Here is an 18,069-nt window from a genome sequence, read left to right as displayed (position 1 = left end):
TATAGACTGTGGTTTTCTCGCCTGCCTGTGGTCACAAGATATACGTCAAAGTGTGTGTGATGTGGTACAGGAGAACAGTTTCTTAGAGCGATGCTAATCACCTGTGCTGTGTCTAGGGAAACAAAGCGCAGCTGTGAATAAATGTGCCCAGGAGAAGTTTTACACAGTGCCTCTTGAGAGGAGACATTTGTGTTAACCCTGCGCGTAGCTGCGTTACTCCGGTTTAGTTTACACTACACCTTCTTGCTAAATTTAACCGGGTCCTGATATAGCGCAGTTCTGATTTTGAAATGACATGAAAGAAAAGCAGGAAACATGAGTGACTTAACAAAGCGAATCACGGAACACGTTGTAGATAATTCTGAGAAATGGCACGCTTTACACTGTGATCTATTTAAAAAAAAAAAACAACCAAAAAGGATTTCAAACTATATACACATTTTTGAAGTGATTGATTGTGTTAACAAGCGGCTATATTTGGAATACGCGCAACGAAAGCGATTGCCAAGACCACACATGCATATGGCTTTCTGTCATTGTGTCTGAGTGATAAACCACATTTTTAGTTTATACACAAGAATATCTGGAAATTGTTCAGTGTACGACACAGATATCCTGCTCGGTTTTGTGATTGCGAGCTCTACATAACGGTTGGTTTTATTTAGTCTCTTCAATAACTATGGCTAGATAGGAACTGCCGAGACTTGAACATGTTTCATATTTTTTTCAGGTCGCTCAGATTTTCTGTGATCATTTTAAAGTGGGACTTATCTAGTTTAGTTTATATTTGGGTTTAAAGGAGGAAGAGGAAACTATAAAAGGGGTTTTATGTGATGAATCATATATTTACATACGATACTTATTTTGGATATTCTAACTGTGGTGAATTGTATCTGATCGGCAACATACGGGCGACGCGTTGGCTGTTCATGACGCTTGAATCACACATCTTGTCAAGCCGCAAGAGAGAGCACAGCATCTCCTCGGGCTATGGATATTTTACTGTTCCTCAAAAACAGGCTTTGCTTTTTGTAACAATGCACACCTGTGAATCTTGTGCGGGTGAGAGCTGGAACATGCTACTTTTACAAAAGGTATATCCCCATGTGAGGAAATATAGCGGGCATGACAGGACGTTTTGCATTGTTTAGTTTTGTACCACTTTTAGCATTCAGAGGTGTTTCTAAAATGGATGAGGATATTAAAGTGTTTTAAGATCATGTCTGGCACAAAAGTAGGAGCGTCTTATCTAAAGTAAGCCTCCTGTCGGCATTTTTCGTATTGAATTTGGTTAAATCTTAGCTTTGGCAAATGAAGGGCAAATTCATTATGTGACTTTGTCACTTTTTTGTTTGGTATTTCAGTGCGTATATCATTTTATTTAATCGATTGGGATGTGCAGAGGCTGTGTAAATATGATGGTTATTGTAGCTGTAGATTAAATGTATTTACTCTCACTTGAGCCAAGACATATTCTCTAATTCACAGAACAAATAAAAAACTAGTACTGTCACATGATTAATCACGATTAATTGCATCCGAACTAACCGTTTTTGAAAGAGACACACACATACAGCACAACTTGCAATATATATATATAATAAATATATATAAAATGCAAAAGTAATAAAACACATTAAAAGGCAGTTTCTTTTTCTAGGGTGTTATTCAATATTATTATACATTTCTTTTAAAAGTAACTTTCCACTGATCCTTAAACACCAAACTATTTATTTAGTATGATAAAGCACTAAACTGTTGGTTTGGTGTGATAAATGTCAAAATATTAATACTTTGTTGGTTTTTTGCAGCAGAATATTAAATGTTGAACAAATGATGGAGAACAGACATGACTATATTGTCTGCATTTCAAAGAACATATTCATATATGTGGTTCACAGTTGTGCTGGAATGCAGTACAGTACCTCTAAAGTATGTCAAATTGCGGTGGTTTGCTGCATCCTCAACAGCGGAAAAGACCTTGTGCCATGCAGTATATGCTCACCAATGAATTTTTGCATAGAATATTTGCATAATTCTCTGAGTGAACCAGGTGCTTAAACAGCAGACGGTGCTTGCAGTTCCTTCTTAGCGAATTCCCCCAGAATATTAATTCAGCATATTGGCAATTAATTTTGCATTGTCATATAAAAAGAAAAAACAAGCAGCCGAATTCCATTGCACAAGCATATTTCTAAGTTGTGAAATACGTCTTGATGAATCAGGATCTATGTGGCTGTTTTATCCCGAGCACATGCTTGCTCAATTGCAGTTGAGGTTGCAAATCTACCTCAAAAGCTCTTTCAAAATGTTACGGAAACCTGTTTTGATATTATTTCATGCACTCACTTTGCCAAAAAACTTTAATGCATTATTTAAACTTATGTATAATTAGCATGAATGAAAGGGAGTCGTTATTTCGACTGCATTCATTTTATCATTAAAAATAATTGCAAAATAATTATAATAATAACATCAACAAAAAATCACTATCAAATGATGCAGTATAACATTATTTATATTTATGTTGTGCTGATTTTCTTTTCTTTTTCAGTTTTTTTTTTTACTGAAGGCTTTTTAACAGGAACTCTATTTCCTAAAACAAAGCTGGATAATCAACATACTGCTAAAATTATGCTTAAAACTATCAAAAAAAAAAAAAAATCCAATGAATTGCTTTCAAAAACACACACATGCCACACACCCGTGTGCAAAAACATAAGCTTTCAGCAGAATGTTGCACCTTACACTGACAGCTATTGCGTGTGGAATTTTGTTGGAATACTGAAACTATGTATCCAAACAAGATATGTGTCATAACACGAAAGTGAAAATAAACACTTGATTCCTTGGAAACAGCGGGAAGGAGAAATAACTGCGACTTTATGCCGTGGCTTGATAGCAGAGATTTTGCGGTTTATACATTTTTCTGTAATCCTTCCCTTTCTCCTAACCACAGAATGATTTTGCCAGCTTAAACTGAGCTTTGGCGTTGTCCCTCAGGTTATGCATTTCCAAGCCATTTCTGAATTACAGGCAGGGCCACCGGGACAGTGTCATGCATCTCGTAAAAGTGTGACAGTTGTGTTAAAGCTCTGATGAAATACGCTACCTGAGGGGTGGTATGGAGAAATAATCTACATGCTCAGAAAGCGCAAACAAACATTCGCGCCACAGTAGCAGAAGCCGCATTGCTGTTAAATGACCAATAAACTCTACGAATAATGCTTTTCCATCTCTTCTGGTTATTATTCAGGCTGTGTAGCGCTTTATTCTTTCTCAAATTGAGACATGATAATGCTTGATGTGTCACGCACATGTGGCATTAGTTATGACTTGCCATTTAAGGGTGATTTGACAGTTTTCAGCGCCTAGTTTAATAAACCCCAGACTACTGTTTGATCTTCTTTATGAGGTTGAATAGTCAAGAACGACTCTGTCATGGAGTATGACTGTATAAAGCTCAGAGTATTACTCTGGATTCAGGAAAACACGAAGTGTACGAATCAGACACCCCACCCTTCTTATCTGAACACGGGCAAGTATCACCCTGCATGCACAAAAGCAACTCGGAACAAGATGCCTCATGTCAGTCATTCTCCACTGAACCCTCAAATACATGTCATGTGCTTTACCGTGACCTTCCCGACCACCGATTCGGTCCCGATGCACCCTACTTAGGCGTTATGCGCAAGTATGCATCTGTCACTCGCACTCTTTCCAATAAAGTCACAGCAACGGACATTGTGCTGCGCGTAATGCGAAACACAGACTTGCTCGGCTTGAATTCATCATGAGTTGCGTTGCACAACACAGTCAATCCAAAGGCATGCTGAGTAATGATGCAGGTGCCCTTAGTTTAGGGTGAGAAAAAGTTACATTGTGGACGGAAAAAAGGCCTTTGCTTACAGATAATAAAAACGGTTTAGTTCTTGTAAAGGCTCAGACAACGGGGTTTTTAGTTTATGTGACTTTCTGCCGAGTATCATGAAATCAAATGCCAGCGATTTTGTTTCTTTATGAAACATCTTTAACTTTTCTGTTTAATTAAAAGAAAACCGCGCTTATCGAATTCGAGAGGTTTTCGGGCGATTAATGAGAACAAGTTCATTCTGCACAAATATACAGGGAGATTACAGTGCCTTTAAATATTTGTACAAAGAATCGCGTTTCTGGCGCACTGTATCCCATCAGTCTAATGGCCTCTGAGGGGTAATGACAGCAGTGAGCAGTAAATGGTGTGGAGCAGAACCACAACGGGCACTTGGCGGTTTTTCTGAGAGAATGCGCATCACTAGAGGCTGTCATGGGAAACCTGAGACGTTATTCGACTGACAGTACAATCCAAACATTGTGCCAGAGACTGTCATGTTACTTCGAGCTACGCAACATCAGAACAGACTGCATCATTCAGCCATGAAAGCAGACGTTCGGATAAAACAGCTGCCTTTACTGGGACGGGGAAGTGGGACAGTAGTTCCAAAATTAGGCTGACTGTTGATTATTTTAGCAACCTCTGTCAGGATTCTAATTGATGTTAATGCTTGTGTGTTCTCATCTGTTTATTTTTTGATGCTTGCCATCTTTTGCAATAATAGGTTATGGCTTTAATTGTGCGTTGTCAAGTAATGAAGAGGTAGCCACTGTAAAAGTGTAAGTGCCTCAATAGCTTTGGGAAGGCCCAAAGAGCTACACTGACTCCTGCCCCAGCCTTGGGGCAGTTATGCTCCCTTCTCTCATGCAGGACAGTAGGGTACAGCCAAACAGCATCGCCCAGTTCTGCCCTTCAGATGTGGAACCGCAGCTCTTTGAAGCCTTGTGATTGCTGTCTGAGTCTGCATTAATCCCATAATGCATTTCCTGAGTGACTATGCATGGCAGCGTCTGGGCATGTGGCGGCCCACATGTGGTAACTTCACCTCCTTTCAGCACTGTTGTCCTCCATTTTGTTGATGTTTTGACTGTTGTCTGAGAGCGAGTGTCTCTTACGGATTCATGAAGTCATCAATTGCCATTCTTGCATAATATCAATATAAGTCTTGCTGCTTTCTTCTCGCACATTGGTGTTTTAATGACATGATTTTTCAAAACATTTTTTAAGACCATTATGTCATTCTAGAAGATTTAATGGAGTTAAAGTCTCTGGGAGGATTTTGTTCAGCTAATTAATAAATTATAAGATGAAGTCACCAAATCGTGCATCAGTCCTAATTCCTAGGGTTTCCTTGGATAGTAAGACAAAAACTGTTGATTTGAAACCATTTTTTGACATTTATAACTAATTGGTTTTTGGCACAAAGCATTGCTTGAACAATCAAAAAACTACTGTAAAGTAGAATACGCACTATTTTATAAAATGTGAAATATTCAGTTTTTTGCGTGAATCATTCTTAAAAACATGAACTGAACAAATCAATTTGGAAAAATGAATCAGACTGTCCTGTCGATCCTAATGCTGTACACAAAAGCTATTTAGCAAAAACTGATTCAGTAGAATGAATCCAACACTGGAGGGATAACAATTTAGCACAAGGTAATTCCTTTGAATGAATCATACATTTTACAGAAAGAACTGAATACTCCAATGCTTCCTGTCAAAGAAAGATAGCCCTTTAGCCTCAACCGATTCATCTGGATCAGATTTGAATCAGACATATTAAGTATTTGTCAGAGAGATCCATTTAGTTTGAACCCATTCACTAAAATGAATCAGACATTTGAATGCTTTATAGCAGTGTGAGAGACATTTAGCACAAACTGATTTACTTGAAAGAATCAGGCTTTTTAATGCTTCGCCATAGAGGACTGCATAGTACAAACCGATTCACTAAAAATGAATCCGACATGAGACCATTTAGAATAGCACATTAGATTTTTTCCTCCATTTGTTCGAAATACAAGATGACATTTGGAAAATATATGTGTGGGCTAGTGCTTTGTCAAGTGGCAGCACTGCTACTTTGTTAAACCGTGAAAACAATCCAGTTCATCTTAAAATTTTAATTATTGAAAAGAACAGAGTAAAGAATAACGAAACAGGTGACTAGCCATTGTTTTTCCTGACACTATGGAAATCTATGGCTGCTGTCAACTGTTTGGCTAACAACATTCTTCTTGTTGACGACTTTCCTTTTTGGGTGAACTATCTTTTTAAGTTAGTATTGTATTTCCTAACACCGCCTGCGAATCCTGTTGTTATTTTAGCATGCTAACATGCGTTGTCAAGTCCATGAAAGTAAAGAGCAGCACACAATGCAGGTCTTTTAGCGTTGTAAATGTGCTGCATTGATCCCAGATAGCAGAGAGAGCTCGGCGCTGAACTGAAAGGAAGAGAGAACTGCCTCACACTGCCAGTGTCTCTGGTGACATCATCTGGCCAGCTAAGAGACTTTTCTGGATTTTTCTCTCTCTGCGTCCCTCCCTTATTTTCTGCTCCATCACTGCATCAACCCTACTACATGTTCATGATAACGAGGAAGTGCTATAACACATTCTTTCTTTCTATCTGTTGTTCAGCTGCTGCTCCCTCACTGAAGCGCATGAAAAATCCTGTGTTGGTGGACGAAGGAAGCAGGCTGATTGTGAGGTGTGAGGCCTCTGGCAACCCCACCCCGCAGTACAAGTGGTACAAAGATGGCGTAGAACTGAAGAAGAGCAAAGAGATCAAAATTTCCAGGAACAGCAAGTGAGTCAGCACGTCCACTAGCACACAGCAGCAGAACCCAACCTCCAGTTCTAGACGTTTATCAGACATTCTAAGTGTAGATCGTGACCTTCACATAAGTCAAGAGCTTTATCCTTATGGGCAGTGTGGTAAAGGCTGCCTGTGCCCTATGTAATTAAAGTGAAGTGTTTCAGCATGCATGTCTTTTATACCGTTAATGGCACAATTAAAGAAATAGGTCAACAAAAATGAAAACACTGCTGTTATTAGTTTAAAATGATCTCAGTCGGTCTCCCTCATCTAATGGGAAAGCTGGTTTACTAACTTGTGAGTCCAAGGATTAGCAAATTAAAAGTAATAGGTCACCAAAAATGAAAACACTGCTGAAAACAGTGCTATTAGTTTCAAATGATCTTAGCTGGTTTAAGCTGGTCTCCCTCATCTAATGGGAAAGCTGGCTTAGCAACCTGTGTGTCTAGAGATTCTAAAATTCTATTACTTAAAGGAATAATTCACATAAAAAATTATGTTTACATTTACTCACCTTCATGTCGTTTCAAACATGAATGAGTTTCTTTCTTGTGTTGAACATGTCTTCCATAGTGTTTCTTTCCCTACTATGGAAGTCATTGGAGACCTGTTTGGTTCATATACAGATATGGAACAATATTGAGTAAATTGCCTTTAAAATATATTCTACGGTAAAATACAGTAAAGGAGATTTGTCTAATTTCACTTATTCATTGGTCATGTTCTCCACCAAAAAGAACCATTTTTGGAAGCAATCTGAAGCTCACTGGGATTCTCAGTGTCATATGTCTCTGTTTTATCTCTGTTTAAAGACTTAAACTGAGCTCTAATTTATACAGAGGATTTCTCCGGAGAGTTTTTCCTTCTTATATTTTTATAGTGGAATCCTTGACTCTTTCTCCTGGTTCTGTCTGTCTTCTTCTTGAAGGAAAACTTCCAAAGTTCAGATCAGCAGCGCAAAGCTGGAGGATTCTGGGAATTACACATGCGTGGCAGGGAATATTCTGGGGAAGGACAACGGCACCAGTACAGTGCACGTACAAAGCAGTAAGTGAAAACTTTTCTTTAAAGTCATAGATGATCCGGAAGGAAGACGAGAGTGTTTGCCGATGGGCTGCCAAATATATACGTTTTTTTTTTTGCTGACAAATGTATTGTGGTGAGAGATGAAGACGTGCAAAAAACATGGACAAAATACTCAAAAACAAGTGTGTGTGTGTGTTTACGTCAGGGTTTTGCACATATCTGTAAGTGCATAGTTGGCTGCTCCTCAATGTTAAGATTACTCCAGGTATCTCACTCCTGATAGACAATCTAGTTCAAGCTGGTAGCTGGGTTTTAGAACATTGAAGCTAGTTTCTAGCTGGTCTAAAATAGTTATTAGCTGGTCTATAAGTGGCTATTAGCACTTTGACCACATTAAACTGGTGTAAGCAGCTGGTATCTGATTTGTGACTGATCTAAAATGGTCTACAAGTTTAACATTAGCTAAGGTTTCAGGTTTATTAGCATAAAATCAACTGCTTTCCTAAGGTGGTCAAGGTGTCGCAAAATCAACTAAGATGGATTTTCCACAAGGAATGACTTATCATTCACATGCCTTTGTTTTAAATTGTGCATTTTTGTAGTTGCGTGTGGAGGTTTAGAACAGCAGGAGGGTTGGGAGAGGTGCGTGCATATGTGTGTTTGTGTATGTTTCACTCTGATTGTTTGTCGGCATGTCAGGCGCCCTAGAACAAGTCTCACAGTGTCACGGCAGCCAACTTGCACTCACACACACACATACACACACACACAGGTACGAGGAAGGTGGAGGCAAGACCAAGCCCATCGGAGGTGGTGTGGCCCCAGGCTCGGGGAGGGGCCTGCCCCCAGTACAGTCCTCATAAAATGAAAAAAAAAAGAAAGAGCGTGCTACATAGATCAACAGCCTGAATGAGGCCACCACCACCAATGAAGCGTTCAAGTGCCCAGGGGAAAAACATAAATCTAACAGCTTAGGAAATACCTTCAACTGATTGTATGATATGCTGTTTTCCCAGCCTCCTACCCTCTGACGGTGCAGAAAAGGGCGATTCTTGGATTTCAGTCTCATGGGGGATCGGGCCCCACCTGAGCAGGAGCTGATGTGACTCAGTGGAATATTTGTCTGAGAGGTCACAAGTTCAGCTCTTGCTGTGGAGTCCTTTTTCTGTCTCAAAGCAAAGAGATAATTGAGATAAAATTTAAATAACAAAGTTGCAGAATTTAAAACATAACTCTGAACATATTGAGATGTAATCACAAAACATAAAACGACGTTGTGAGAAATAAATTCACAATTATTAAAAGAAGAAAAGTTCTAATGGTGAAATATAAAATCGCAATAATGAGAGATATTGTTATATAATTTATTATGGGTAAAGGTTATTGCTAAAATATAGTCTAAAATGTATGCGTTTTTCGTATTCATTATTTTAAGAATTCATCACACACAGAAACTGAACACTGAGTCCAATGCGTATTAATAAATCTGTTGCAAAAAAAACGCAAAACAGCATTAAACTGAGTCTTCAAGCAGTGAGGATAAATCTGTTGCCCGCTCGCTTCTTATAAAAAAATACAATTTTGTGTCCCGTGATTCCTGAGATTCTAGGATTATGACAGTTGACAAAACACTTGCTACGGATACAAAAAATACCAAAATTCGAACCCAATCCAAATTTTTTTTATGATGGACAAAATTTATTTTTCACCCTGTGAAAAATCTGAACGAACATTTCAGTCTCATTGTGCAACGAACTTGACACTTTGCAATAAGATTCCATTAGTTAATGTAAGTTAAAGTATTAACTGAAAATAATACAGCATTTAATCATTTTTGATTAATAAAAATACAGTTCATTGTTAGTTCCTGTTAGCCCAATTCAATAAATAGTAATAAAAACAGATACATTTGATAATATATTAGTAAATACTGAAATTATTATCAAGATTAATTAATGCTTTAGAACTACTTTTAATTACTTGGTGTTAACTATGTCTATTATGAGATTAAGTCGCATTGTAAGATATAGAGTTGCCGTTATGAGAAACCATGTTGCAAAAGTGAGATAAAATGCTAGAAGGTAAGGCATAACATTAATTGCAGTTATGATATTTAACATTGTGAGAAATAAAATTGTACTTAAAAAAGAAGTGTTGCAATTGTTAGATGGTGAGATATAAAGCTAGACTGAGAAACATAAAGCCATTTTGTGAAAAAAATGACGCAATTAAAGTCTCAAACAACTCACTTTGTGACTTGTAAGTATGTGATGTAATATCTCAAGGTCACAATTCACAACCTTTTTAATTTTACCGTGACGTGGGGACTCCCATATTTTGATCAGTATTTTTCATTATTTCATTGGAATCCAGAATGTTTGGAAAAGACCGTCTCTCTCAATTTGTACAAGAAATGCTAATACCGTTTGCATGATGCTCGTGTTGAGAAGAACACAGGATTTTAATATATTCCATTTGCTGACGAGATCGATTTCTTCCCGAGGTCATCAGTTGAACAGCTACTGTTGAGAAAGTCTATGCCGTTTTGAGGGCCTGCAGCAGCTGAACGCACCGGTGCTATCTGTGAATCTGCCTGAGTAGAAGAACGAGAGATGGAGAGGTCGATAGGGAAAAGAAGCATTGGCTTGGGGAGGCGTTGTGAGAGAGGGAAAACGGAGAGAAAGATGGAGGGAGAGCAGAAGACAGAGCGATAAAGAGGAGGAGAGCCAGATGCTTTGCAGAGGCAGCTTTTTCAAACCCATTTCGTAATGCAGTTGTAGATCGTCGGCTCAGATCAGGCACTCGGCCAATGGCGTGCTGCTTCTCAACCCCGCCATCCAATCAGATCGCTGGCTGATTTTTGTCACTGCTGCACTGGTGGTATGACACAGGAAATTAATCTCTCTCTTCATAAAGGCTGTTTTTCATCACACACCTCCCTTTTAAACAACTTCAGTAAACACACACATGCATATTTTGGCTCTTCCAGCAGGAAGTTTAACAAGATAAGTGAGCTGAGTAATTGGACTCATTAATTATAGCTGATCAGGGCTGAAGTTATGGCTATTCAGGGGAGGTGAGCTGAGGGTGTCCAGGGACCCAGTGACCTTGGGACTACAATTAATGAAGACAAACAACAGACGATATTAGAGCCCGCCCCCTTCCCCCGGGGGGCCTCCCGAACACTGCTTCTTCTGTGTGCACAGCAGGCCCATGATAGCCGTCTCTCAGATCAACACCACAGCGCTGTCACCCTTCACTGCCTGCTGCTCCTGTGTGTTTGTGTACGTGTCCGTGTTGAAGGTGACTCTGGTTTATCAAAGCATTGTGGTGTCACAGGTCAGCAGTCGGGTGAAGCGGGACATGAAAAGGTCAGAAGGTTATGTTGTGGACGAATACTTAGTGGGCAAACAATCAGCCTTTGCAGACAGCAGTATTAGTGTTACAAATGTGCTGTTGGCCCAAAACATCCCCATGCCCTGCGCTATTACCTTATCCCATGTTAAATATTAATAGCGTGTAGATTAATGTTCATAAATCGAGCATAGAAACCTATTCATTTTTGTTTGCAGAATCGCTAACAATTTCACCTTCAAACGGCTTTCACAAACTCATTTTATTTTATTTTATTTTATTTTATTTTATTTTATTATCTGTTTTAGAAATATCAAATGAGAATATGTAGGGTGGGATATGTAAATGAAATGGCATGCTATAATATTAATAATAATAATCATTATGGATTAATACTTTAGATAATAATGATCATATTATTAATTAACTTTGGTATTAATAATAATATAATAATAATAATATTTATTGACATTAATAATAATTGCTGATTACTGCTTTTAAAATGTGTCAAATTGCAAAATTTTACAACAACTACAACTTTAATAATAATAATAATAATAATAATAATAATAATAATAATGTTATATATTTTGTTATATATATTATGTAACTTTAATGTGTAATATAATGGAAAATAATATAATTAATACTAATAATACAATTATAGTTTATTTATAAATAATAATTAATAAACAATTGTGGTATTGTTTGTAATTCATCATTTGTGTAGCGATTCAACAACAACAACAACAACAGTTATTCTTATTCTTATTAAGAATAAAACAATGAAAACATTATTAATATCCATAATGTTTTTACTGTTGTAGTCATATCTATCAAAAAGGAAAAATAAAAGAAAAAAAGAATCAGTTTTCACACTACTACTGTATGTTTAAAAACATTTATCTGCACCATACATATATTTAAAAAAAAATTCTAAATTAATCAATGTAAATGCAAAATAGATTCCAGTTTTACTTTTGTATTCACTTTCTATGTAATGGAAGTTTTAAGTTCATAACGATTTTGGTCATCAAATTGTATTTATAACAGGTTTAAAATGCTGCTCTTGCAGAACCTACAAACCGTAAACATAAAGTACTGTAAGTGCTTTAGGATTTCAGGATCACATATTTTGAAATGGGATTCTTTGCTATTCCAGAACTCCGGGCCAGAGACGAGTCGAGGTGATTCCTCCCTTAGATCTCCTCTGTGCTGACTGCCGGATCGGGAATTCTCGGGCTGCAGCCCATTTAAAGGGGGGTTCGACGCGGTCTTCGTTCTCCAGCGCGCACACACACACACACACACACACACACACACACAGGGCTCCTTCTTGGTCTGTGCGTGTGTCACCATCTGTACAAAAGTTCACAACTGGGACTTTATTTGCATAATACCTCAGGCGGTTGCACACATGGATCACATTTTCGATGTTGACCCCATGGTCCTGATTGGATCAAATGAAAACAGAGCGATATTCAATTGCACACAATCAGATCGTATTCAATCTTGTCAGAACCTAAGATATCTTTTTCAGTGGAAAAATAGGATGATGGGAAATCCAGCCTGTGGTCGTACAGATACGGGGGATATTCCTGCCACAGATGGCTCGAGTCTTTCTGTCCATCACATAAAAATCACATCCCTAGGGGGCGCTGCTTACAGCCGCAGAGTGAACGAGCGGGACGGAGGGAAAGCGTGAGGTGAGAGGAATGTGTTTGATGGAAAACGCAGCTGGGCGGACGATTGTTCCAAACTCATCAGTCATGCTGGGGCCCACCAGCAGCAATCTCTCTCTCCCCCTTTCTCTCAGCCGCTTTCCCGCTCTCACAAACCGATGTGAAGCGTCTCGCAAAACTTCACACACACAGCACCTGCCTCTGTGATGAAAGCCAATCCATTTCTGCTGAACTTGACTAATATAAACCATCGTTTATCTTATCTAGGATTTTAACCGGTGATAACCACGTTGACCCCTATGATTCAGGTCCGCCATTTATTTCTCTCTTTCTTGTCTCTTTTTATTTCTGCTGCACAAAAACAGGCTTTTCGTTTTTTTTCTCCGACAGCCCAAACGCCAAGATAAAGTGGGCTTAAAGGATGCTAGAAATCTTTTTGGGACATTGGCAGTGACTGCGCTAGAATGTCAAGTGCCTGTAAGGGAGCTGAAGACATTGATCTGTGCGGGTGAGCGGTACGATCGGTGTCGGCCCTCAGTCAGGGAGATTCATGGCAAGCGAACTGTATTTACAGTCCAACAGGAAGAACTGGTGACAGCAGCCCTAATTCAGCACAAATAGGGAGGCTTTACATAACACATCAACAAACAAAAGACTGCCAAGGGCCCAGATAGCTCTGTTGTTTTGATTTCCACAATATATCTTTATGGAGACTGCTGAGTTCAGGTTTGGGTGTGTGTGTGTGTGTGTGTGTGTGTGTGTGTGCGTGCATGTACACAAGAGCGAATCTCACAAAACCTGTCTAGAAATATATGTCCTGGTCATATATTATCTGAAATGAATAATAAATATGAAATTATATTTTTGCTTGGGGATTTACTGATTAATAATTCCTGGGAAGTAACAGTAAACTGATGAGTATTTTCATAACTGATTTATGACTTTAAGTCTCTGCTATTTTTATTATAAAACCCCTTTAAAGCATCACAATATTATTAAAAATGTGATCTATACATGCCTACATATTAATTCAAATTAAAAGAATCAATTAATAAAATTACCAGTAATATATTATAGCACATTTTTTATATATTTTTTAATGTATTTTTACATTTTGACATTATTTTATGATACTTACGCATACACCTCCTTTAGTATTTTTACTGTATTACATTTTTGTGGTGTCCTTGCTACATGTTAAATCTACTTGTAAACAATAGATTGTGAATAATTACAACTGCACTGCAACAAGGGCATCTTCGAATAAAGTGAATTTCAAATAATAAAAAATATTAAAATAAGATGCTTAATTTTTTTTTAGAATTTATTAAAGTACTCTAAAATTGATCAATTCAAATATAATTAGTTTTATAGTGTAGTAGTATATTAGTATATTTACACTGTTATTTCTTAGGGGTGATAAATGTTTTTTTTTTTATTTTTTATTTTTATAAAAATGTTATCAAATATCTAAGACTGGGTAGCTAATTTTATTACCCTTAATTTTATTAGACTTATGTATGCCCTGTCTATGTATGCATACTGTAGGTGAGGTTTGTGCCAGGGAGTGTGTTTTGGATTATGTAGTGGTGACCATTAGGAGCCGTTGTATGACCTTTGACTCGGGGGTCAGATTCTTTAGGCCCATGCACTGTTTGATGCACTTTCTCTGGTCACATAAGGAATACATATATTTCCCATTCCTGCTTGCTTTCTTGTAAAGGTGCTGCCCTTTGTAGTCGTCTACCACAGCTGTCCCTCCCTCTCCCCCCATGCCACATGTTGCTGGTGGTCTTGCCCACAGTATTCATTACTTCATTAAGTGTGTTTGGGTGGGGAGAGCCCCTCTGTTTTCCCCATCAGACCGGATGCTGGTATATAAGTGGGTGTGTGAATGTGTGCTTCAGCGGGGCGGATTTACTGCAGCTGGCTGTGACCATCAGAGCTGTGGGCAGTAGGCTGGTGCTGCTGTTTCTGGGTGGGGTTGTCCCGGATCTGAAAGCTCACATCTAGCGATTTAGCTTTCTGTCTGCCAGCTCGCCGCAAGGATCGCAATGCCGCAATTTCACGCCCGGTAGTGTGCGAGGGCGGCCTTATGTGAGTCCTGACAACTGGCCTTGAGGTATGTGAGACACGTTAGCCCTATGAGCGCTTGCAGAGGAAGCGCGAGCCGGGAGATATCGAGCAGGATTTGGACGAGCCTCCGATGGACCCAGATGTGTCTGTCTATCCGCTGCCTGTCCTTCTGGTATCTCTTTGTCAGGGGCAGGGTGTTGGGCTCGTGTCAGGGGCTGGAGTGGAGCGTTTCCCTCCACCGGAGTCGACCCCACGTCGCTCTCCGAGGCCCTGTTGTAGGGGTGCTTGCGGAGGAAGAGCCCTGCTCCTCGTTCCCGCTTTGCTACTCCTGCTTCTGGGACTCGGAGCCTGTTTGCTGCTGCTCCGAAGGGCTCTGATTCAAGGAGCCGGCCGCAGCAGGGAACCCGACCGGCTGGATCTCCTCAGGGGAGAGGATGAGGAGGAGGGGCTCGGCTCGGATGATGCTCTGTGGATGCAGAGCACCCCCGCTTCATCCTTCCGATGGTTCTCAGAGTCTTTTCCTACGCTTGCCCCGGGCACGGCCTCCTCCGAGCCTACCTCAAGCCCGACGAGCACCCTTGCCCTCACGTCGCCCAGCGGTGCCCCACCCCCTCTGGGTAAGTGCCCTGAGTCTTGCTTGTTTACACACGCGTCCTGTTGTGCAATCGTGAGCAATAGCGCTCTTTGATTTCTCAGAGTCGTCTGTGAAATGACTGTGGAGGACAAGACCAGACACATCAGCTATGCGGCAGGAAGCAGGCAATAGAGGAGAAAAATAAAGACCTGTTAATGAAAAGGAAAAAATACAGGACAGAGTTCACTCTAGGCTTCTGTTATTCTTGCTTTTATTCATTTTTTTTTTGCTGTTATCGCGGACTGAGGTTGAGGAGTACACTCGACAACATTTACTAAAAGATTGGTGACTTATACATTGGGTTTTATTGAGAGTTATGATATGAGTCGTAGAGTTTGTTTGAATGAAACGCATTTTAAATTTGGCCTCCTGCCTAAACAGTGACTTGAAAGACTTCGACACGTGACTCGTGCTAGATTCAGTAAGCTTCCTTTGAACTCCTAAGTATATAGTATGCAAATTTTGTATCTTATTGTCTTACCTGCTTGTTTACATGCTTGCTCAGCTGTTACAGAAGAGTCAGTTGCTTATCCTGTCTTTAGGCGTAAATATTGAGATTTTATTCTATGAACTGATTTTTTTTTACATTCAAAGGCATGTACTAAAGGCTTTGTGACTCTTACAATAGGGTTTTATTGAGAGTTATGATTAGAGTCGTAGAGTTTGTTTGAATGAACCGCATTTTAGATCTGGCCTTCTGCCTAAACAGTGACTGGAAAGACTTCGACACGTGACTCGTGCTAGATTCAGTAAGCTTCCTTTGATCTTCTAAGTATGTAGTATGCAAATTTTGTATCTTATTGTCTTACCTGCTTGTTTTCCTGCTTATTCAGCTGTTACGGAAGAGTCCTTTGATTATCCTGTCTTTAGGCGTAAATATTAACATTTTATTCTGTGAACTGATTTTTTTCCCCCAACCAACTGGTCCAATGATGCTTTTTAAAAGGGTTTAAGCAAACATCCAAATACTGGATCACTATATTAATCACACTTCAGGGAAAGCTCCGTTTTCTAACAGACTTGCCTTTTGTTGTTGGTGTGCGTTGTCGTTAATGCAAACATGAAGAGTCTCAAGTCTGCACTGAAGGTCTTAAAGAGATAATAGATTACACAGGGCCCTTAAAGCACTGAAGAATGTACCCACACCACAGCTGTATTCTACATTCACTGCACATATGCATTTGTTTTACTACACATTACTACAAGAACACACTTGAAAGGGAATTACGTAAAATAGCACATAGGATTATATGTTACCTATAGTGATTATAACATAGTTTAAGGACCTGAATATGAAATAGCTATAACCTTGCTAAATTTACGTACTATTTTTATTGGTTTATTTATTAATGGAAAATAAGGGGAATTCTCTAGCTTGTCAAGTTTTTGTTCATTGGCACTCTTGCTTTTGCGCATACAAACATGCATACTTGCCTAAAGATAAAACGACATCAGTTGCACAGTTGAGCGCCAGTCTGCGGCACAATCAAAACACTGCTGACATCTGAACTCTTGTGCCCTGCAGTGCACCAAAGCTGTTGCTACAATACTGATTTTTTCTACTTGCTCAGGGCCGTATGATTTTGTTTAGAGGCTTTTAATAAATGCAGCCGTGCACATATAAATGTGAAATTGAGAAGTCCTCTCTGAAAGGCTTTGGCAACCCCTTTAAACAAAAGGGATGCACATAATGGTTTCACATAATGGAAAGCACTCAAAAGCTGTAAGATTGCATGCTGTATAAATTGACCTCTTGTGCAGTGATGGGATTCTGCTCCCAGCTGTAACAAGAGACATTTCCAGCAAGAGGGAGGTGAGACAGTGTGCCTTGGCACAGGGGGTTGACCATGGCTTCACTATCATGATCTCTCAAGCATCATTTGTCAGCTGCTGGAGCTTTTTGAACTTTTTCTTTGGCTCTCAAGCTACCACAGGGCGTACCAGAAATGTGGATGTAATTTGAACTAGCGGATATTATTTGTTTTCACCCCTCAAATCCCCCAAATGTTCTGTTGAGTTGTTTTTGTTTGGGGTCCCAGAAACCACAATGATTAATGTCTAAAATAATAGTCATTTTGTAATTAATTGATTTATTTTCTCTTTAAATTAGTTTAATATGATTAAGACCCCTTTGACATATTTTTGTAATGCTTTGCTGTAGCACATGCACTTCTCAGAAATGCAATTTATCTGTTTGAAAGTAGACAGAATCTTTGAGACTTCCAAAATAGATAGTTACATTTGAAGCATGTTGAATGTATGTTTATAATCAGAAGAAAAAAAAATTGGAAAGTCATCAACCTGATATTCCACTTTTTTCCAGCTATTAAGTGATCAGGTCTTTGAGACCATAAACAGAGCATGAGGGTTAAGCCTCCAATTAATAGAAAGGCAACAAGATGCCGCAACCACCTGTCGGACGTCCCTGCACTTACGAAATGACTCGTTTGGACTTCACAAATGTGTCTCCAGAAGAAAAAAAATAAAAGACTCTCAGCACAGGGACCTCTCCTTTCATTTTTTATGACTTTCCTAGAACCCTTTGGAGAGTGTAGAAAGATAGACATGTTTATGAAGCCTTCCAGATGGCCCCGTTTTGCCCC

At 39.2% G+C, this 18,069-nt stretch overlaps 1 protein-coding gene across 10 annotated transcripts in view; it reads left to right on the top strand.

Annotated features, from left to right (window-relative positions):
* The window catches only part of nrg2a (neuregulin 2a), an 80,088-nt gene that overhangs the window by 30,107 nt on the left and 31,912 nt on the right, over positions 1–18,069 (top strand). For 8 of the 10 annotated variants that reach the window (XM_043220734.1, XM_043220735.1, XM_043220732.1 and 5 more), the window contains 2 exons: positions 6,517–6,685; positions 7,623–7,741. In XM_043220734.1, the coding sequence (XP_043076669.1) occupies positions 6,517–6,685; positions 7,623–7,741 (288 nt within the window). Of the gene's footprint in view, positions 1–6,516; positions 6,686–7,622; positions 7,742–14,717; positions 15,450–18,069 lie in introns of those variants that run through there. The other 2 variants (XM_043220739.1, XM_043220740.1) reach the window with 2 other exon arrangements.

This window comes from Puntigrus tetrazona, chromosome 21 (assembly GCF_018831695.1).
Source record: "Puntigrus tetrazona isolate hp1 chromosome 21, ASM1883169v1, whole genome shotgun sequence".
Classification (NCBI taxonomy): Eukaryota; Metazoa; Chordata; class Actinopteri; order Cypriniformes; family Cyprinidae; genus Puntigrus; species Puntigrus tetrazona.
This window is presented reverse-complemented; position numbering and strand designations above follow the sequence as displayed.